Genomic DNA, 23023 nt, shown 5'->3' with positions numbered 1-23023 from the left:
AGTGAAGACACTCCTACACTGACAGGAGAGCCTCTCCCGTTGGCGTAATTAATCTACCTTAGTGAGAGGTGATAGCTATAATCAACGGGAGAAGCTCTCCTGTCGCCAGAGCGCTGTCTACATTGGGGGTTAGGCCGGTATAACTATGTTGCTCAGGGATGTGGATTATTCACATCCCTGAATGACATAGTTATACTGCTTTAACTAGTGTAGACCTGGCCTCAGGCACATTACCCCTTTTGATATTTCATTTCTATGACCAAGTCCATAAGGCATACTTTCAGTACAAATATACTATTCTTTAAATATTACCAGTACATATATTGCACAATGATTGTCCTGACAAGTTACGAGCTTTCTGTAGATGAAAACCCTGCAAGATATATGTTGGGTGTAATGAGTTTGTCAGATCTGAGGTGAGAGCTGTTTACAAAGAATGGGGGACTTTTTGCCAGGGGGTCTCTGTATCACAGTATTTACATAATCTGTCAGCCAGAAAATAATAATTTGTATGTGGGGTTCCCGTTAGTGCACCACATGGCACTTCTCATGAGCCTCTCTTGATCCTTGCATCTCTCATTTGTCTACATTGACTCCCTCTTGCCTGCTTAGGGAATCTAGCTCTCTTGTTCTTCATAGCTATAAAAGTCTTATACGAATGGGCGGGGGGGGGGTCGTCACAAACACAAGAGTACAAGCAGACAAGGTGGTTCAGCAACCATCTCTACTGTATTCTTTTTAGAACAACAACTGTAGAATGTTATCACATATGTATGTAGAAGCAAGTCAAGTTGGACGTGAGAATGGATACCAGAATCCCAAATTGGGATGCCCTTCAAGCTTGGTGCATTTTGTGTTGTGCCATAAGAACTACGGTCCATTAATTTTACTTTAGGTGTTTTTGAATTCTTTGTATGTTTTTATTTATATACATTTTTTTAAGGGAAGGACACTGCTGTTAGAGGGGCAAGTGCCAACAGGAGAAAAACTGACCTCACTAATCCACCAGGATTTTCACCGTATCCTGGACCATGCTATCTCCTTCTCACAAAAGAATGTGCAGAAAGGGATGGGGATTTGCCTCTTAAAGGAGCAGAGGCTGGGCTCCATAGGATCAGCTGAAGACAGAGTTATGTCCATGGTTTTGCAGCACTTCTGACCCACCACACTTTGTCCTACCTGGCATCTTGACACAATCATTTTCCTACTCACTTCTCCTGCGTAAAACAACTGTAGATATGGAATTGCTGTAGCAGTCATTTAATGCTAAACGAACACATTTATGCTGGAGTTCAAGCGGAAATAATATCCTTCCAGTACAGAGGTCAGCAAGTGGCAACTATGCAGCAAAGGGAATGATGCTACCATATAGCTGCCACAGTCTACCCCATGTGTTGTTTTTGAACATTTCCTCCAATGTGGCTCCCTTCGACACCAAGCAGAGGAACAAAGCATATGCCTCTTATGAGCCTGGAGACCTAGATAGTAGCCTAGCAGCTTCATTGGACACGCTTTTATTTTGGTAGCCATATCAGAATTCTGGAACATCCTGGATGGGGAGGAGTTGGTTGTATTGATTAAAATTTAGAATGAGCCAAATATATTCTTAAGTAGGTTAAACTACAATTAAAATGTAAATGGTTCTGTTACAGATAAACTAGAAAAAGCAAAAAATGAACAGAAGGAAAAACTCAGTCTGTGGCTGAATCAGATGTACATCTTTTTTGTGAACAAGTTCTTTCCTGCCTACAAGCATGCTCAAGTGGTGAAGGAAAATGTAGAAGAAAATAGGAAACGGGATGCTGAATTAGCCTTGCAGTTGAAAATCGAAGAGGAAGCAAAGTGAGTCTTAATTAATTTAAAAGCTTCATTTTACACCTAGAGACATCTAGAGTAAGGTCCTACACGAATACCATGTTCTTGAAGATTTGGGAAATTGTCACTCTGTTCTTTGATAAATCACAGCCACTAGCTACTTTCAAAATACTCTATTGGATGACTGATTTATATAGTGCAACCAGTAGACTACAGTAATCAATTTCTTTTCATTTGTCATAGAATGTTACCCAGGTTTTCTCAGAAAGAAATTGAGATGAAAAAGAAAATGTTTACATACAACACACAACTACCCCTGACACTTAAGGGAAAGGCCCTGCGTAAGAACTGTGTGATTACTTCCTTCTTTTCTGAAGCACATTTGGCAGCTATTTCTGCCTATCAGGAGCTAGTCTCAATTATCCTAGCTCATTGCAATCTGAATATATCACACTAACCCCTTGTCACCAGGGGTTCACATGGGGTTTAACATTTTTCAAACCCTTCTGTAGAACACTCAGCTACTTTTGAAATATTAAATAAATAAATTAATGGAGATATCTCCATCTCCTAGAACTGGAAGGGACCTTGAAAGGTCATCGAGTCCAGCCCCCTGCCTTCACTAGCAGGACCAAGTACTGATTTTGCCCCAGATCCCTAAGTGGCCCCCTCAAGGATTGAATTCACAACCCTGGGTTGAGCAGGCCAATACTCAAACCACTGAACTATCCCTTCCCCCCCGCCCAAAATCAGTCAGTTCCTCAGGGTTTAGGTTTCTTACATGGATAATCATTTTCCCAATGGCAGTGACTTCAGCTCCCAGAAGGAATGAGTTTCAGACCCTAGCAACTGATCCACAGTGTATCATATCTTCCAAGGATAAGGGGGCATTGCAGATCCTGCTGACTTTCCTTCCTCGGCCATGTCAACATTTCACTTTAACGAACCTTTTGTCCCGCCTGTGTTCGTCCCACATAGATCACGATGAGGCCCTATTCTATGCTGAAAGGTTGTTGGTGTTCTAATTAGAGCAGACTAGGTGCTTGTCTACACACACAAGTTATACCACTTTATAGAGGTACAGTTAAGGTGATATAACCCCTATGTGTGGACATAGTTCTATCGATGTAAGAGTCCATATCTATTCTGGTATATTCTACCTCTACTGGTATCAAGGAACTGTACACAAATATAATTGTCTACTCTAGGGACTACACTACATTGGTAAAAAGATCAGACCCCCTAGCCAAAATAGTTGTTATGCCCATTCAAAAACTTTGTGTAGAACAGGTCTAAACAAACTTTACCAAACTCAGAGAACTTGAAGGTAAGGTCCCATGGGAAGAAAATTTAAGACAAAAAGTAGCACAGGAGAGCTGGCAGTTTCTCAAGGAGACAGTATTAAATGTACGCTATCCTGAGGGGAAGGAAAGATAGGAAATATAATAAGAGGTCAATATGGCTCCCTCAGGAGCTCTTTAATGACCTGTAAATCAAAAAGGAATCCTACAAAAAGTGAAAACGTGGACAGATTGCTAAGGAGTACAAAAGAATAGCACAAGCACATAGGAACAAAATCAGAAAAGCTAAGGCACAAAATGAGTTACCTCTAGCACAGGACATAAAAGGCAATAAGAAGAGGTTCTTTAAATATAGTAGAAGCAAGAGAGCGACAAAGGAAAGTGTAGGTCCTCTACTTAGTGGGGAAAGAGCGCTAATAACTGATGACATCAAGAAAGCTGAGGTGTTCAATACACCTCTACCCCGATATAACGCTGTTCTCGGGAGCCAAAAAATCTTACCGCGTTATAGGTGAAACCGTGTTATATTGAACTTGCTTTGATCTGCCGGAGTGCGCAGCCCCCTCTTCCCCCCCCCCGGAGCACTGCTTTACCGCGTTCTATGTGAATTGGTGTTATATTGGGGTAGAGGTGTACCTATTTTGCTTCACTCTTCACTGAAAAGGTTAATGGTGACCAGATACACAACGCAATTAATATTAACAACAAGGAGGACGGAATGCAAGCTAAAATAGAGCAAGACTAGTTTAAAGAATATTTAGATAAGTTAGATGTAGTAAAGTCAGCAAGGCCTGATGAAATTCATCCTAGTACTTAAGGAACAAGCTGAAGCAATATCAGAACCATTAGCAATTATCTTTGAGAACAGTTGGAGGACCAGTGAAGTTCCAGAAGACTGGAGAAAGTATAATGTTTGCCTATCTTTAAAGAGGAGAACAAAGAGGACCCTAGGCATTATAGACCAGTCCGTCTAAATTTAGTAATTTGTTCCAGAATCTTTCCAGCTATCAATCAATTTGTAGGCCTCTGGAGGATAACAGGGTTATAAGAAACAGCCAGCATGGATTTGTCAAGTATAAATCATGTCAAACCAACCAAATTTCATTCTTTGATGGGGTTACTGGCCTAGTGAATAGGGGGAAGCAATAGCTATGGTATCTCTTGATTTTAGTAAGGTTTTTGACAGTCTTACATGACATTCGCATAAGCAAACTAGGGAAGTGTGGGCTAGATTAAATTACTATAAATTAGTACACAACTGATTGAAAGAGTAGTTATCAAAGGTTTGCTGTCAAACTGGGAGGGTGTATCTAGGAGGGTCTTACAGGGGGTCAGTCCTGGGTCCAGAACTAGTCAATATTTTCATTAGTGACTTGGATAATGGAGTGGAGAGTATGCTCATAAAATTTGCAGAAGACACTAAACTGGGAGTGGTTGCAAGCACTTTGGACAATCAGTCTGAATTCAACAAGCTGAAATTCAATAGAGACAAGTGAAAAGTATTTCACTTAAGAAAAAAAAATCAAATGGACAACTACAAAATGAGGAATAATGGGCTAGGCAATAGTACTGCTGAAAAGGATCACAAATTGAATAGTAGTCAATGTGATACAGCAGCAAAAAACACTGCATTAACAGATGTGTCAAATACAAGACAAGAGGTAATTGTCCCACTCTGCTTGGCACTGGTGAGGCCTCAGCTGGAGTACTGAGTCCAGTTCTGGGCACCACACTTTAGGAAAGATGTGGACAAATTGGAAAGTGTGCAGAGGAGAACAACAAAAATGATAAAAGGTTTAGAAAACCTGACCTATGAGGAGAGGTTTAAAAAAATGGGTATGTTTAGTCTTGAAGAAAGAAGACTGAGGGGACCTGATAAATCTTCAAATCTATTAAGGGCTATTATAAAGAGGACTATGATCAATTCTCTGTCTCCGCTGAAGGTAGGACAAGAATTAATGTCCAGCAAGGGAAGATTTAGGTTAGATATTAGGAAAGCTTTCTAACTATAAGAGTTGTTAAGCTCTGGAATAGGCTTTCAAGGGATGTTATGGAATCCCCATCATTGGAGGTTTAAGAAAAGGTTGGACAAATACCTGTCAGGGATGGCCTAGGTTTATTTCATCCTGTCTCAGCACAGGGGACTTCTCAAGGTGACTTACAGCCCTGCATTTCTATGATTCTATATAAAGCACTGAGAAAGACCACACAACTTTTTCTTTTTACACCAGTTAAGTGGGAAATGACTATGGGTAAAATTTTCATAGGTGCCTAAAGCTCCTAAGTCACTAAGTCCCATTAACTTTCAATTTGATACCAAAGTCTCTTTTGAAAATGGAACTTAGGCACTTACAAAACTTTACCCAATGTCTTCAGTGCTTTGCATTGCTAGGACGTAACTGGTCTGAAACTGAGTGAGCCTTGGCATGACCTAGAGTCTGTGCCCACCACTACCTGCCTAATGGATGTTCCTATCACAGATATATGCAAAGCAACTACACCTTCCTTTCGTCATACGTTTGGAAAGCATTATTGGTTGAATTCAGGCTCCAAAAGGGATTCCCTTTTGAGATTCTCTGTGCTCCAGCACTTGTTTCCAAGGTAGGAGAGACCAAACTCTCTCACCTTCATACAATTATTTTTTTTTTAATTTCAGGACATCCCTCATTTTCAGTTGGTCAAATATTTTTGTGTGGCGTTTGCTTCTGTGGTGTGGGCCCATTCTACAGCTTTGTATTCTGTGCCTGACGAGCAGCATTAGTCCTCTCTCCCAAAAAGCCCTCCTTGCCCTTGCAGCAGCTGAGCTCCACTGGCTTTTGGAACATCTCTGAAGGAGTGAGACTCCTGTACAGAAGGTCTCTTTAGAGAAGGGAAAATTACTTACCTGTAATTCTGCTTCCCTGACAATAACTGGCAGGATTGTCACTCCTCTGCCCACTTCCTCTCAGAACTTGCTGGTTACTTATTGACATTTTTTCCCTTGTACCTTTTTCATTTTCTTTACCGAAGCACTTAAAAAAAAAAAAAAGTATGCCTGGCCTACACACTGAGATAACTAATGTGATTTTTATGGGGATTTAGTTAAACCAGCATAACCAGGTGGACACTTGTTCGTTTAAAACTGTTTATATTGGTTTAGTTTGCAACTGTACATTTAGAGGTGCAAGTTAAAACCACAGAACACTGTCTCCACATAGTTACACTAGTTTAATCAAACAATTTAATTAAACAAATGCAACTTGGAGTGGAGATAAGCCCTTATACTGATCTGGCATTCGTTTCTTTTATGGGAGCTTTGCCTTCTGCATAATCGAAAGAATTGACTGGAACATTCAGAGAGTAGTATTTATTCACTGCATAGGATTACTATTAGGAAAGCCTACCTCACATGTTGCACTGCTACCACTACCTTCAGGGGTCAAAAAGCAACTTGAGAGCTAGGGGAGCAGTCTTGTGCTAACGAGATGATATGTTCAGAGAACTAGGATCACAGATAAATAATTTTTCCTTTTAAGAATGTGCTTGGATTATGCAATGATACATGAAGCTTAACAATGGTTGATTGCGAAGTAGCAACTACACAGAACACACATTTTAGGAAAGGATTAAAAGGATCACATTTTTCATTAGGTAATTCATTCTGCATGTAATTGCAGTATGGCTATATTTACTTAAGCAAAACAAAATCATTTTAGCCTATGATAAGTTTGCATGAATTTGTTGCAGTGGTAAACAAGTGTAAACTTTTGTTTGTTTGTGCGAGCTTAGGCTTATCGCCATAAGGAAAGCCGAAGAGGCCAAAAAACAAGAAGAAGCTGCAGCAGAAAAAGCAGAGACAGATAGTGGAGTGGTTAAAGAGCCAGAGGATTCAGCTACACAGCTGCCACTTCCTGCAAAGGAAGACGTAGTGATTCTGCCCCAGCCAGTCATTAGCAAGGTTTCTGCAGGGGTGAAGAAAAAGAAAAAGTAAATTAGGCTGACTGTTGCAATAATAAAGTTGTAAGTAAAGTCTGCGCTTGTTAACAGTTTTAAGGTATCAGATTTACTTTCTAGGTCTGTAAAATCTAAACATTACAATGTAGGTTCTAGGAAATGAATGAATAAAATTATTTGTATTTGTTTATATCAGAGGGAAATTTAACTCTCCAGTCTTCCCCCACACCTCCATCTACTGATATTCTGAGCCCCCTAGAAATTGGGGAGTGTGATAATATAATATAATTGATTGTTACATAAAACTTGTGTAAACCTTTGAACATACAAAGCCATTCCATACATGTACTATATGTCATATTAGGAGACATTTTTCCATTAAAAGATCATTAGTGTTTCAGGTTTGTTTGTTGGCTAACTCTTGTAACGATGAGACTGCATAGTCTGAATGGAATTTAAAACTATACAACCTGCATGAGGTTTTTCTTATACAGACGCTCCTCAGGTTACACAAACCCAACTTAAGTGCGGATTTCCCTAAGTAAAAAGTTCCGTAAGGTTTTTTTTTGTGTGTTTTGGTTTTTTTTTGCATAATTGTTGGAGATATGTTCCCAACTTACACAAAATTCGACTTACGCAAGTGTTCTGTTCCGGAACGCCTTGGGTAAGTCGGGGAGCGTCTGTACACCTATTCCGGAACGCCTTGGGTAAGTCGGGGAGCGTCTGTACACCTATTTTATGTACACTGGCATGTAAGGAATCCAGATATTTCACTTATGTAAAGTAAATCTTTGGGCTTAATCCTGCATCATGTGATTTCAGTGGTACGACTACTAAGTATGAATTGGAAGATCAGGCCCTTATCCTTTTCACTTTTTATTGTTAAAGCAGCAGCCTCTGTCAACTTATACAGGAGAGGAACAGGTTAGTTTACTTACGTAGTATTGAAGAACTGGTGCAGTGTAGCTTTTACATGCTGATGATTCTGAGACTACTATTTTAGGTAACTCAATATCCTTTACTGTGGGTGCCACTTCAGACTCAGATGATAGGGTTAACATCAAGTACCTCCCCCTCTCTTTTACATGCTAATGTGTAGAAAAACAGTTTAAATCCCCACACTTCAGTCCACTCTTATGCACGTGAGCACAGAAGGGGAACAAAAGGGCCCTTAAAATTGTAACAATTATTAATTTTATTGTCCAGTAAAATATTAACATAACAATATTAGAGAAATGGAATGGTACAGTTGAATTATCAGATTGGTTTTAATTAGTTTGCACATAAATATTTTAAAATCTAAAAATCTCATGATCAGAGTTTACAGCTTCAGTAGAAATTTGATTCTTACAAAGCAAGTATTGCTTTACTATTGTCATTATTCCAGTCAATAATATGACTAATAACCTTTCATGTTAAACAAAAATGTTTCTGACATTTGTAGATTCTTTTTCACTAAATCAGCCCTCTGCAGATCAATCCAGGAAGAAAATATTATTGAACTGTGTTGCACAAAGTTTCTTTACTTCTTCTGTTCAGAAACAAAAAAAAAAGGAGAGAGAGAGTTCAGAAACTGCACACAGTATCACAACATATTATATAAACACCCTGCTTTTAAAAAGACTTGACAGAACTGTAACTGTATCCACGGGAAAATATTACATTTGTTAGGGTTTTCTGCTTTTAAAACATGTTCTCACTTTTTTTCTTTTAGAGTGTCCTGGTGCATATCAACTCCTTATTTCTATTTTTAGTAAGAGAAAGGTGGGTCAATTTTGTTCAGCAGGCCCAGTCTGAAAATTCACATATCAGTCTTTTCATGCCAAATATGGACTTAGCTTTTATCCTGTTTTCACAGAAAGAAAAAGAACTTTTCTTGTTAAACAAGTCTTGCTTAATGATTAGAACAGGGATTCTCAAACTGGGTCATGATCCTACCGTGGGTCGTGACCCTATTTTAATGGGGTTGCCTGGGCTGGCGTTAGACGTGCTGGGGCCCATGGCTGAAGCCAAAGCCCAAGGGCTTCAGCACTGAGTGGTGGGGTTCAGGCTTAGGCTTCAGCCTTGGGCTGAAGCTCTTGGGCTTCGGCTTCGCTCTCTCACCCCGGCCCAGGGTGGCGGGGCTGGGGCATGCTCAGGTTTCGGTCCCCCCTTCTGGGGTCATGTAGTAATTTTGGTTGTCAGAAGGGGGTTGTGGTGCAATAAGAACCACTGGATTAGAAGAAACATTGATAAATCAATATCCTTACTCAAATAATATTGATTATGATTAAAGTCTTGTTTTGTGCTCCCCTACTTTCTTCTCATAGAGAAGATTAATTTCCAGTACAATGTTTTTAGCGATTGCTTTGTAATTTAGGGGCAGCACTATAGTTACTGTATAAACATTCTCATCTACTATTCCTGCACAACGGGTATGATCCTAAAGGTGTTCAGGGCCCTCATCTTCAATATAGCTAAACAGGAGTTAAGGGTGCTGAGCATCTTGCTTGATCAGGCCCTTTACCAGCATCTAAATCACTGGTTTTGTAGCCTTGGGCCACACCTAAAGGAGTCTTACGTTTATTAAAATTGAAAGTGACAGCATCAGTTTAAAAATCATTTATCTGGGATTTTTCCCCAAACCAACTCTTATTGACAGTTATACCCTGGATTTGGTTAGAGTAATCCTGGTTTTCTCCAGTTTATAAGAACATAAGAATGGCCCTACTGTGTCAGGCCAAAGGTCCATCTAGCCCAGTATCCTGTCTTCCGACAGTGGCCAGTGCCAGGTGCCCCAGAGGGAATGAACAGAACAGGTAATCATCAAGTGATCCATCCCCTGTCATTCATTCCCAGCTTCTGGCAAACATGAATTTCTACCCTCCATGAATTTCTCTAATTCTTTTTTGAACCCTGTTATGATCTTGGCCTTCACAACATCCTCGGACAAGGAGTTCCACAGGTTGACTGTGCGTTGTGTGAAGAAATACTTCCTTTTATTTGTTTTAAACCTGCTGCCTATTAATTTCATTTGGTGACTCCTAGTTCTTGTGTTATGAGAAGTAGTAAACAACACTTCCTTATCTACTTTCTCTACACCAGTCATGATTTTATAGACCTCAATCACATCTCCCCTTAACCATCTCTTTTCCAAGCTGAAAAGTCCCAGTCTTATTAATCTCTCCTCATATAGAAGCCGTTCCATATCCCTAATAATTTTTGTTGCCCTTTTTTGAACCCTTTCCAATTCCAATATATCTTTTTTGAGATGGGGTGACCTCATCCGCACACAGTATTCAAGATGTGGGTGTACCATGGATTTATATAGAGGCAACATGATATTTTCTGTCCTATTATCTATCCCTTTCTTAATTATTCCCAGTATTCTGTTCACTTTTTTGACTGCTGCTGCACATTAAGTGGATGTTTTCAGAGAACTATCCACAATGACTCCAAGATCTCTTTCTTGAGTGGTAGCGGCTAATTTAGACCCCATCATTTTATATGTATATTTGGGATTATGCTTTCCAAGGTGCATTACTTTGCATTAATTAACATTTCATCTGCCATTTTGTTGCCCAGTCACCCAGTTTTGAGAGATCCTTTTGTAGCTCTTTGCAGTCTGCCTGGGTCTTAACTATCTTTAATAATTTTGCATCATCTGCAAATTTTGCCACCTCACTGTTTACCCCTTTTTCCAGATCATTTATACACTTTGTGCATTTGACAGCACTTTAAGTAGAGCAAGTCTGTCTCCCCCATTTCTGTGCATCTTCCGCACAGAAGCAAGGAGAGAGAAAAAACAATTATAGAGAAGTAGGACTGTAAAACCAGAATAATTAGCAGGAAGGTCAGGGTCAGATGTAGAAACAAAGTACTTTTATCTCGTAAAAAAAACTGTTTAGTTTTCAAGTTGATATTGCCCCATAATGTTCTCATTTTTTATCCAAATGAATTGGGCTAAAGGTAATATTGATACATGTTTCTTCATGTACTTGGTATGTCTTAAATTGCAGTGTAAAACTGAAGTAGAAAAGCACTTTGGGAGAAAAACAGTATTTTAATACTAATAATCTTAATGACTAATTCCCTTTGTGAAAATATATTGCCTTGACTTATAAAAGACAAGTTCAGAAAAGTAGACATTTTAACCTCCTGGAAATATAATGCACTTCATTTATTAAATATTCCAAAATTAAATTTCAACAGAGCACTCCCATTAATGTCAAGGAGTAAGATAATGGTCATCGATTCATTGTTAAGAACATCGACTTAAAGTCTGCTGAATATTTATGATGATTTAGTTGCCATGCAAAAGATGGAGGAGAGACTTAAAGCCTTAGGCAAGCTGATCTGGTGTAGCATAGAAAAAAATCCCACATTAAGTGTATCTTATATAAAATAGAGAACTAAAAATCCATTGATAAGCATTTTAGTAACACCAACAGTATTTAACAAATAGCAAAAATTTAAAAAAAAACAACTTACCATTAACTTCAATCAGGTTTGCATTTTTTTGATTCAAAATAACATACAGTTCCCGTTGATCAGACTTTTTCCCAACCACCCAGTAGTCACTCATTGCCTTTACAATGATTTCTTCATCCTCATCAACTCTGAAAGAAATTGGATAAAACAAACCTTAGGAAAATTTGTACCGACATCAAAAATAAGGGACTCGAAAAGCAAAATAAATAACTTACATTACAAGCAACAATATTGAAGTAAAGATCTCAAGAAATAACCAGCAAATACAGCAGTTTTAGTAATTGTTTAACTGCCCTAAGGGTTATGAATAAACTAGATGTGAACTGAATAGCTGATCTCGCAGATTGCTGTGACATTGCATAATTGACAGAAAATCAAAAATGAGCAGGTGTGCTCAACTCCGGAGACATAAATACAGCAAGTCAGTGCCAGCATAGCCTCCACAATCTCCATTTGGGAGAATTTAATCACGAGGAAGTAAGCCAACCACTTATTTAGTCTACTAGTCAACCAAACATCAGTGCTTTGAAAGAAGCTGCTTGGTGTCCACAGTTGCCAACTTTCACGCAGTAGCACCCTGACTTTCACAATAAGGCCAAAACAAGCCAATCCCTAAGAACCCCAACACTCTATGTGACTAGATCCTCCTGGCGTGCAGTCTGGGACTGTGGTGGGCCCACTGTGCACCCCGACTCTCTCCCCCCCCCAGCCCCTGCTTGCCGAGAGAAAAAAAAAAAAAAAAAAGCAACAAGCTGCAAGTCAAAAACTAGCCAACAAGCAACTCACAAGCCAATTAAGCCAAAAACAAGCCCAATTTCTGCATTTTTTCACGGGTTTGGCATGACAACTTTGATTCCACCATCATAGGAGAAACTAATACTTTTTTTCAAATAAGTACTTGGATTAAGTGTTTTATTATAAGCATATTTTAAAGAGTTTAGTATGTTAATTAGTAGGCAAATGTGGGATAATGTACCCTCAAAATTAGGTTTCATCCTGATCTCTAATAGTCAGAGATTGACTTAAGCCCTGAAGCATAAGGTTTAAATCCCTTCCAAAATTGGTTATTAATTATAACAACTGTGACTGTTCTTGATATCCACAGAAGTATCCAATCCCTTTTTGAAATCTAGCCCAACATCTCAGGGACATGAAAATTCATGAAAAAAAAAAAAAAAAAAAAAACCCACAGACCAGAAGGGTGGGACAGGACAGACATTTCAATGTATCAAACTGGCTACAGTGATACACATAAAAGAAAAATCTGTTCTATATTACTTATTCCCCAATTTTATATATTCAGTAATTGTATGTATATATACATAAATGAAAAACCAGGATAATTCAGTAGTTGAACACTGCTAAAAGCTGAGGCCTATTTGACAGAAGGAAAAATGTAAATAAGATTACCTAGTAAAATCACTGTTGATATCACCTAGAATCTTCATGAGGTCAGGGTGAACGGACGTGAGTGATACACTGGGTGTTTTCCTCATGTGAATTGTACTTTTCTCTGCCAAGTTCATATGATTGAAATAGATAAACTTAAACTGAGGTTCCTTCTCAGACCTAGGAAAACAAGTTAAAGAAAATGGTGACTCAGTGGTCTTTGTGAAATGTGTATATGTAAGTCACAGATCACTAATCCATGCACAACATGAAATCCATGATCAGGTACCTTATCATACTGAGACATTGTGCATATATTACTATTAGGCTTGGCAGAATTTGATTTTTTTTCTAATTTTGACCATTTATACCATTTAAAGATTTTTTTTAAACTGTTGCTGGAAATTGAGGGGGCATGTGCGAAGGGTTGGGATTAGGGCAGCTTGGCGGGGGCTCCCTACACAACTGAGAGGCCCATGACACCAGGGTGCAAGGTGAGAGAGAGGCTGCAGCCCTGGCTTGGGGGAGCTGAGATCTCAGGCCAGGGCTGCGATGAGGATGACAAAACCCTGGCCACAGTTCCGGATCAGGGATGGAGCCATTCAGCAGCAGGGTGATCTCCCCCATGGCCAGGGTCTTTGCCTCTTCCTCACCACAGTCCTGACTGGGGGTCTCTGCTTTGCCCCACCAGAATTACGCCTTTCCCCACACCTTGTGCCTCCAGGGATCAGGTCTCACCAGCTCTGGCAGCTCAGGGAGGTCCCTGCAGCCCTGCAGACACATGACAGCAGGGCTGCAGAGGGCCCCTTGAACTGCCACAGTGCTGGTGACAGGGGCAAAGGGGGAAAGGCTACTATCCTGCCAACTTTTAGTGATCAATATTTTTTTTTAGTTGATTTACCAACATCTATCAATTTAAATCAAATCCTGCCATGCCTAACTACTTTTCCAGACCTGTGGCAGGGTTGACAGACTGTTTTTGGATAGCCATTGAAATGAAAAACATTTAGACCTCCAAAATGACACCATAAGAGAGACCTGCATGAATTCCTAGTACAGGAAAGAGAATAAAATTATGTCTGCCTAATGCATTTCCTGCTCTTACCAGGACCCAACCACCAGTGAGGGACATCAGAACATCTCCCTTTCTCCTTCACTAGCTCTTTGAGTTCTCCCACTGAGCCCATGATCTCACACCATTGGTGGATTTGAACCACAGCTGGTTGCTGGATTGGTTAGCTACTCTGGGGAGAGAGCATATAGGTGCTGGCTGCCTGGGAGTGGATGGATCCTGCCTGCCTAAAGAAGAGTCAGCTGTTGGCTTGGTTGAGTGTTGTGTTACTAATTTGTTTCATAAGGGATTTAGAACTGTATCAGTTTTTCATTGACTATCATATTTGAGATCAGGAAAACTTCCCCTCTTTCCCAGAATGGCCAAGCCACCCTCCTTGGTGGATTCGGGCATGAAATGATCTCCCTTTCCCAGTTTGGTAAGTCAAGACTTAAGTTTAAGTCATTGATATTGGTTTTGGTGATGGCTTCAACAATTACAATCAGTGAAGATTTGCTGCAGCAGTTGGCACTTCAGGTTACATATTCAGTTGTTTGGAACTGTCTCATCTATGCTAGACATCATATGGCAGTTTACTCACTATCACCTTAGCGGACCAGCAAATGGCTCAAACGTCTGGATATCTTGCTCCCTATTATGTCACCCAACTGCATTGTGTAAAAAGAAACCATATAAGGTTATCAGGGCACTGCTGCATTAAAATTTTAAGGGAGAGTTAATAAGATGATCTTCCTTTGCTTTAATCCCTCAATGACATAAAAAAACAAGTATTTAATGATTTAATAGGTTGGCACCATTGCAAGCATATTTTATTTGACTCACTGCAATTCTGCCAGTTTAGTACAGTCACCACACACCAAAGTAAGTGTGCATGTATCTTTGGTATGATTGAATCATCCTTAGAATAGCAATACTGTAGAAAACCAACAAATACTCCACATGACAAATATGCCTTTTGAAGAAAATATTTAGGATTGTGGGAGAAGCTAATAAGCACCTCAACTCTTCCCCCAAACAGTCAAGTGTGTACTACATAAATCTTGCCTGGGAATTTCCCCCTCTTCTTATACAGTGCTACCAAACAAACCATTTGTGTGGTACAACTGATTCATGGTTTCAAACATCCTAAATGACAACGTTATCATCCTAAATATACACCTTCACTTATATTAGCTTGACAGCAGCAGACAAATGCCACTTGCTGTAGGGAATTTAAACTCTTTAAAGTTTATAATCCTTCAGTGTAATGTGTCTGTTGGTTTAAATCATCATGAACTATACACTAACTAGGCTGCTTCCTTAAACCTCTATCATGTAAATGACCCACAGATTCTCTCTGCTGGCCAATATACAATATGTGCTTAGATTAGGGCTGACATCTATGCTATCACAATCGATTAGAGTGGTGCTATTGTATAAAATGGCACTTTTCTTTTAACATAAAACACAAAAGGAACTAGAGAAAAAACAAACCCACTATATAAAATCCAGCAATGATTTACCCTGGACTTTTAAGAGCTAGACAAAAGGAATAAAGATTTCAGTAACAGAGTCCCAGACCTCTATAGCCTTGAACTGTTAGTTTCTTGCAAGATGGCACAGTACTCTTGGTAAAGTATAAGGCTTGCAGCTGTATTTTGCTATCTAAATTTTTTGAGCTAGTGTGCATGTTGTTATAGATGGGGCTGATAGAGCTGCATATTAAGGTTGTCTGACACTTCCCATTATAACATGCTGTTTTAAGTTGCTTATAACTTTGCCAAACTTTAACCATTTGGGCTGAAATTTTAGGTCAGGTGTCTGCCTCCATCTGAATTGCACTGGAAAATGTGGGTTCAGCTGTTTCCAAGAAAGAGGGTAAGGAAAAAATGTTCTGCCCATATTAAAATAATTCTGGAAACCTTTTCTTGGAAAAATTATTGAAATTTGGCAGGGAATGGTCTTTGTGTCAGTGATGTGCCTTTTACCATCCCCATGAAGATCTGTCCAAATTTGGCCAAGTTATAAGCCTTTGAAAAACTGTGGTTTGCATATGCTCAATAGAAGCTTAGATTTTTAGCAGCTAAATTCCCCGAAGAGTCAGTGGCGCACTGGGCATGCTCCAGTCCAGGGCTGAAGGAGCGAAGCTGGACTTTCCATACGATGGCAGCTCTGGGCCATGCTGGGTCTGGGCACATGAACAGAGAACAAGGAGACTGTCCCTCCTGTGCTCTCAGTGACCACCCCTACTGGACTCAAGGAGCATGGAGGAGGAAGCTGTCTGACTCGAATGCAGGGTAGACAAGAGCTGGGCCCGCAGTGGGATGGAGGGAAGATTGGGACAGAAGGCTGGCAGGGTTGGAGGGGAAAGATTGGGACTGGCTGGACAAGACCACAGGAAGCTGGGAGGGGGAGACAAACTGGCTGGGCAAGGGGACTAGGACCTGGAGCCAGTAGGTGGAGGGAAGGAGGTGAGGGGGCAAGGGGGACATATCTAATGTGGAGCCAGGGTTGCGGGGGTGAGAAAAGAAATGAGATTGGCAGAGCAAAGAGATTGGGACAGGGGGCTGCTGGTGGAGAATGGGACATAGATTGGAGAAGTCGTCTAGGGAGAGAGATTGGGACTTGGAGCCAAGTGTGGATGTGGGAGGTGGCAGCAGCAACAACAAGAGGTCAGTGGGGAAGAGAGAGAAACTGGATGAAGCGCGGGAGCAGGGGAACTGTTATTGGTTGCATAAGGAGATTCAGGACAAGGAGCTGGGGGTGAGAATTGGGGATGACTGGGCAACGAGACAGACTGGGAGTAGGGGAAACTAGAATGGGAGTCTGGAATGGTAAGACTAAGACTGGTTGGGCAAGGAGACTAGGACTGGGATGAGAAGCCTGAGGAGAGGAGACTGGGACTGGCTACGTGAGAAAAATGGGACTGAGATAAGGAACCACAGGCAGGGAAAAGACAGGACTGGGACAAATTGGAGGGGATGGAGTAGAAGGGTTCAAGCTTGAGGAGTGGGGAGGGACGAACAGGCAGAAGAGAGTGCGAACCCACTAGACACACTCCATCCAGAGCTTGGAATGGAACCTAAGAGTCCTCAGTCTCACCATTCCTCTGCTGGCAGTAAGTACATGAAACACACTGGTAAAGCTTACCATCTCCCTCTAATGCTGGTCCACCTACAAGATGACAACCTATTGTTGCTATCCGTTACTCTGTTAGCTCACATGGTCTGTGTGGTGGATCTAAACCTTCCAATCCTGCCAATCATCCAAGTAGTTTTCAATAGGATGCTACATGATAGAATTTCTTTTTTCAAAGACCTAAGGAATTTTTTTAAAGACCTAGTAAATGCTAAAAGAACATTAAAGGTTGCAAAGTCAAGCACTTAACAGTTAGGAAATGAGGTAGAGGGCCTGTAGAAAAAACAGTATGTAATCATGTAATTAAAGACAGTAGCATAATGCATAAGCACAAGAGGCAGCATTAAGGTTGCATAGGCAACATTAATTCTGGCATCTCCTAAGTTTTGAGTGCTTGACTTGCCACCTAAATAATGTTCTTTTAATATACAATGTACTGGGAGAGGTTATATAATGCACTGGCTAATGTGCATGCTGCTCTTTTCTGTTTGATACAATGTCAGATATCTGCAGCTGCCACCCCTTAGAGACTGAACTGCGTAGGATAACACTTAATACTACTCAGAGATAACATTCTTCTGGAGCTCAAGTGGTAGTGGTCCTTCTAGTATCAATATGGTCCGCATCATAATATCTGAGCATCTGATACATACAAGGAATTTTCCTCATAACAGCTCTTGGACATAAATAAGTATAATGATCTCATTTTACAGATGAAGCACCAAAAAAAAAAAAAAAAAGTGATCTGTCTAAGGTGTCAAGACAGCCCTGGGAATTGAACTGAGGTCTCCTGAGTCCCAGCCTAGTGCCTTATTCGCAAGGCTATGCTTCCTCTCTGTGGAGAGAAACATCCCGGGTTCTGATCTTGGCACTGCATACTACATTGTCTGCATATGCATATCCATAGATTTATAATAAATTAAATTACATAGCCAATATATTTTATCTAAACTGAAAGCACCTCACCTTGTCTACTCAAAAATACAAATGTCACGGCCCTTATTTACCTAACTGAAAAATATCATCCCAGTGTTTTGGTTTTTTTATGCTATACACCATCACAGTTTGGGAAAAACAAAGTCTCAGAAAGTCAAGAGGAAGGTCACCACAAAGCTTGCTACATTGTCTATAGTCAGCTTTACAAGCTGCCTTTGGGCAACTAATGCGTATGTGTCACAGGGTGACTGGCCCCTTTAAGAGGCAGTGTGTGTGGGGGGTGCCATCCAGTGCACCAGTGACTGATTATCTGCTGCCCAGTTGGGCTTACGGGAAGGCACCTGGTAGAGCGAAAGGAAGGGAAGGGCTTACAAAGGAAGAGACAGCAGCAGCTGTTCTCCTCTCTACCTCCCTGGGCTGAAAGAAGTCCACAGGTAGCAGCCTTTCCCCTGCTGCTCTCTCCTCCATTATAAGGCTCAGGTGCCTGCCCTTCAGCCCAGCTGGGTAGCAGCGAATCAGCCCCAGGTGGACTGGAACCTGCTCCCACTTAAAGGGACCAGTCACACTGGCAGTGTGATGAAGGTAGGTACTCAGAAAGGCTCCTTTCCAGTTATGGGATTAGCCTTTGGGAAGATGTTCAAGAACAAGCCATCCTCACACCATGTTTCAGTAGCAAACTAAGTTTTCATTGAAGTCAGCCAAAAATGTTCACAAAGTGGAGGAACAAGACAATAAACAGCAACAAAGACGAAGTGGGTATTCACCCACGAAAGCTTATGCTCCAATACGTCTGTTAGTCTATAAGGTGCCACAGGACTCTGTTGCTTTTTTACAGATCCAGACTAACACAGCTACCCCTCTGATACAAGACAATAAATGTACAGCATGTGGCCAATGCAAGAAAATCCTCTCTCTCTCTGTCTATAAGTTGCTACAAGTGACCCTGGCATTATGCAGAGCACTGAGGGAGCAGAGGATTATTGTCTACACTTATCTCTATTTGTATGGTCCATTTAGAATTCTAGTCTTGCAAAACACGCCGCCACATCAGTACATCTTCTCTAGCAGTTCCATTTTTTTGCAGGGGGAGTAGAGGAAAATGAATTGAATAAGTATAGGCAGCTGGGGATTCCCTTGGAAGCACAGAGATGGCATTAGCTGCTCTATGACACACTCTATCCCCTTCAGCCACAGGGATGGCCAGAACATTGTTGCACTCTGGCTGGTGTAATGGTACCATGGTTACTGTAATTTACACCAGGTGTCAAATGTTACCCAGCAGCCCAAGGGATCAGAGGAATACCAAAAGTGGCTTAAAAATGCCTCTACCCTGCTCCTCATTGGGCCCTACACTGAACACGGCTTGGCTGGATACAAGGATAGGAGCCAGAGGCAATACTCTCTCTTAGCAAGCCCATGAGTAGGGAGCCTGAAGAAATAAGATTGTAACAGTGATAATGCCTTGACCTTTTAAACAAAACCTCCTGTTGTCTGCCCAAACAATGATGGGACCCCACTGCTGAAGGAGCCTTTGGGCAAGTATATTTTCTAGTAAAAGGTGCCAATAAACTGCTTATTTTGTATATCTAAGACCTTAAAAGATTAGGTAGCACCTAAACCTCAGCAATTTTATTTTTTTCAAACTTACTAGGAAATCAAAGTTAAAATGCCCCCCCACCCCTTCCTGCATTCCACTGGCCCTATTGCAAAGAGTCAGAGACAGAAATTCCTTCAGAGTAATTGGATTTTCTCTGAAGTTACAGAATCTACTTTTATTTAGACTCCTTGTTAAAAATGATCTGAAGAATTTCTAACTACTTTAGGTCCTGTCCACATTAGCTTCAGAACAACCAGAGTCCTGGTTCTGATCCAGTGTGGATAGAACCTTAGAATTAAATACTAGATACTTCCACCAAGGCAATGGGGAGATGTACACTCAATTTAAAATTTGCGAGACAAGGGAAGGGGGAAAAATAAGTCCTAGTTCTCCTGCTCCCACTCTAGAGAATACATCAATGTCCATTACGCTGCTAATGTTGCACACCCCACCAGAACCCTCATTTCAGACTAAAAATGGACTATTGGGATCAGGTAATTTCTGTTTGCACATGAAAAATTACCACAAAACCCCACAGGAATTGCCTGACCACTGAGTCTGAATGTCCCTCTTCCCTAGCTATTTGGGGTAGGCAGCATATTCTACAGTTGTTGGACTTTTCCTTTTAACTATTTGCAGGTTTCCTTTAAAATGGTTAATACTTTGATAATTAGTTGAGTAGGAAAAGAGTAGCAATTATAAGATTGTAAGACTAAACTTGTGCCAAAAGGCCTTACCAAAGGCAAAATGAACCTTAACCACACAATGACCTAAATAAAATTGTTACTTTTATAAAAACTAGTGCAGTTCCCCCAGGGCACTTAAATATGTCACAATGGGTTCTCTATAAATGTCAAAGATACATATGGAGAGATATAACATCTTATAAAATATACATGTTAATTCAAAGAGAATGCTCTTAAAATATGTACTCATATTGTTACCCTTATTGAAGCAGTCATTAAAATAGACTTTGAGCTACCTGGTGAAGGTTTGCAATAGGAACATAAAGATAGTACAAACCCTGATATCCTTTTGTTGATGTTGTATTGTTCACATATGTCTGATGCTAATACTGTGAGTTGAGGCCCAACAATGCTGTCCAGTTTACGGCAAAAATCCAGTGTAGGTTGCATTGAGGCTATGAAGCAGTTTTAAAAAGATAATGAGTTTTTTCCTAACAGTACATGAGGTCTATACTATTTTGTGCCAAAAAAGCAAACATGTTCTTTTGTAGCTAACTTTAAACATTTATAAGACTCTTAGACCATATTCTGCTGTCAGTTACACCCAAGAAATCTCATCAACATCCAGGTGGCTTCCACGGAGTAACTGAGGGCAAAATTGTGTCCCTTTTGTACCATCAAGCAAAACACAATATAAATAATCTAATTGACTAAGAAATTGGTGAAAGCATCCACACAGAACAAATTAACATACAAGACTATAACGAATGAATACTTTGCAATAGCAAAATCAGGCTAGATTTATGTTTGATAACGGTTTGGTAAGGAGATAGTACCAAAAAACAAAGTTGTCAAAAGAAAAGCATTTAATCTCCATGGTTTATTTCAAATAATACAAATATAAACCTACCATCAATCATAAAACAGACAGCTGCACTCATGGCCTGAAACAAACCAAAACAAAAACATTTACAAAATAAATTTTCTTCCCTCAACTTCACCAATACATTCACTGTAGAAGTCATTTATTGTATACCAGTTAAATTTTGAAAATTCCTTAAGTCACAGTAAAGCTAGAGTGTTAACAGTAAAACCTTTGCTCCCATGAGCCTATATAGGATACCCAATTTTTCATATACTTCAGTCCTTGACAAGGTTTTTAAATCAGCTATTCATGGGGGCTTTGAGAAGTAGTGGGCTGCTCTGCAGGAATTGAAATGTAACCTGGCTAGGGCATTGCCTACACACAAAATGTGCACTTTATCCTACTAAATCTTTAACTAAAATCAGTTTTAAAATCCATTTAGTTAAACCAGTCCTAACCCACATGTAAACCTTTTTATAACATATATATAAAATATTTTTCTAGTTTAGGGTTGGCACTGGCCAGAAGCCAGGGTGAGGAGCTCTGAGAAAATATTACACATGGCTAGCATATTTTGCTTTTTGAGTTCACTGCTGGTAAAGCAACATGGAAGGAATACAGACAGACTTTTGCCAAGTTTGCATCATTTGGATTAAACCAGAACCTCCAAAAGAAACTCAAAGAATTCAGAATAAGATTATTTGAAGTTTTAAATTCGAACCTTCAGACAGCTCCCTATCTCACTGTTCTAATCTGGTCATGCCCTATGCACCTTCCTGCATGGATTCAGAAATAAAACACAGCAATGTTTTCCTCCTGTGTGGATTCATAATACACTGGAATAGAGAGAGTTTGGTACCTTATAAACAATTAAATGAAGTTCTTCATAAGTGCCATCTGTGTTTACAAATATTTTGGGGAATCTGCATTTTGCTTCTGGATCATTAAGATTTAAAGGTCCAGTAAGAAACCTAAAAACCAGAATTAAACAGGACAGATACAATTCATTTTTGTATTCGACAGAAAAACAATTTATAAGCACATGAACAATTTTTTAAAACAACTTTTTCAATACATGCATCCATTTGAACAAAGAATTTCTGTCTACCCAGTTACTTATATAACTCCCTATTACCATAGTATCTGAACATGTGTCCATGTCAAATTACTAATTTCAAATTAATTGAAAGACTTAGGTCCCAACTTCAAAGCGACTACTCTCTTTAAAATGAAGCATGTGAGTAAGCATTTGAATGATCAGGGCCTTAGTTTGGAGTAAACTTTGTCAGAATGCACAGAAAGAGGGTTCTTTTAGATCAAGATAAACAGAATGTGGTGATTCAAGACTGAGTTGCAAGTGATCAGTGGCATTTCAACAGCCTTTTCTTGATCAAAGGTGACTACTGCTCAGGGAACCAACTGTATTTACCAACAGGCCCTCGAAAAAAACCTCAAAAAAGTTTACATGTTAGCACCAAAATAACTCTGAGCTAGGGAAATAAAGGTAAAAAATACATAGATGATCAGGGAAACCCAATAAATCCTCCAGCTGCTTTTAAAAGGAACACCTTCTCAGTGAGGACTACAGAATGCACTCTCTGGTACATCTCACTCTTCTACTTCCTACCAATGTACACATATGTGAAAAACATCCGAATTTTGCAAGACTGAAGTGAGCTAGAACCCACCCTGATTTTATGCTCACGCTAAAGAAGTGGAAAACACTAAACCGGGGTTTTTTATTAAAGAAAGCACAATTTGTGCTCTGGAAACAGGGGGCCAAGAAGGACCCAACCCTTCATTCAGAATAAGGTCACACACTGGCCAAATGCAAAAAGTCTC

General features: G+C 40.1%; 2 protein-coding genes across 2 annotated transcripts in view; one reads left to right on the top strand and one right to left on the bottom strand.

Moving 5' to 3' along the window:
• The window catches only part of LOC112112514 (radial spoke head 10 homolog B2-like), a 42065-nt gene extending 34979 nt beyond the window's left edge, over positions 1-7086 (top strand). Inside the window, exons 21-22 of the mRNA XM_026650791.2 lie at positions 1653-1842; positions 6885-7086. Of these exons, the coding sequence (XP_026506576.1) occupies positions 1653-1842; positions 6885-7086 (392 nt within the window). The remainder of the gene's footprint in view (positions 1-1652; positions 1843-6884) is intronic.
• A 1143-nt stretch (positions 7087-8229) lies between these two features.
• CCZ1 (CCZ1 homolog, vacuolar protein trafficking and biogenesis associated) overlaps positions 8230-23023 on the bottom strand; it is a 30851-nt gene continuing 16057 nt past the window's right edge. The window contains exons 10-15 of the mRNA XM_024208461.3: positions 22041-22152; positions 21227-21260; positions 20654-20771; positions 12930-13088; positions 11520-11647; positions 8230-8580 (exon numbers count right to left, since the gene is read on the bottom strand). Coding sequence (XP_024064229.2) covers positions 8525-8580; positions 11520-11647; positions 12930-13088; positions 20654-20771; positions 21227-21260; positions 22041-22152 — 607 coding nt within the window. The 3' untranslated portion in view covers positions 8230-8524. The remainder of the gene's footprint in view (positions 8581-11519; positions 11648-12929; positions 13089-20653; positions 20772-21226; positions 21261-22040; positions 22153-23023) is intronic.

This window comes from Terrapene carolina, unplaced genomic scaffold (genome assembly GCF_002925995.2).
Source record: "Terrapene carolina triunguis isolate 2854851 unplaced genomic scaffold, T_m_triunguis-2.0 Scaffold93, whole genome shotgun sequence".
NCBI classification, from domain to species: Eukaryota; Metazoa; Chordata; order Testudines; family Emydidae; genus Terrapene; species Terrapene triunguis.
Note: the sequence above shows the minus strand (reverse complement) of the source record. Positions and strands in the feature narration are given on the sequence as shown.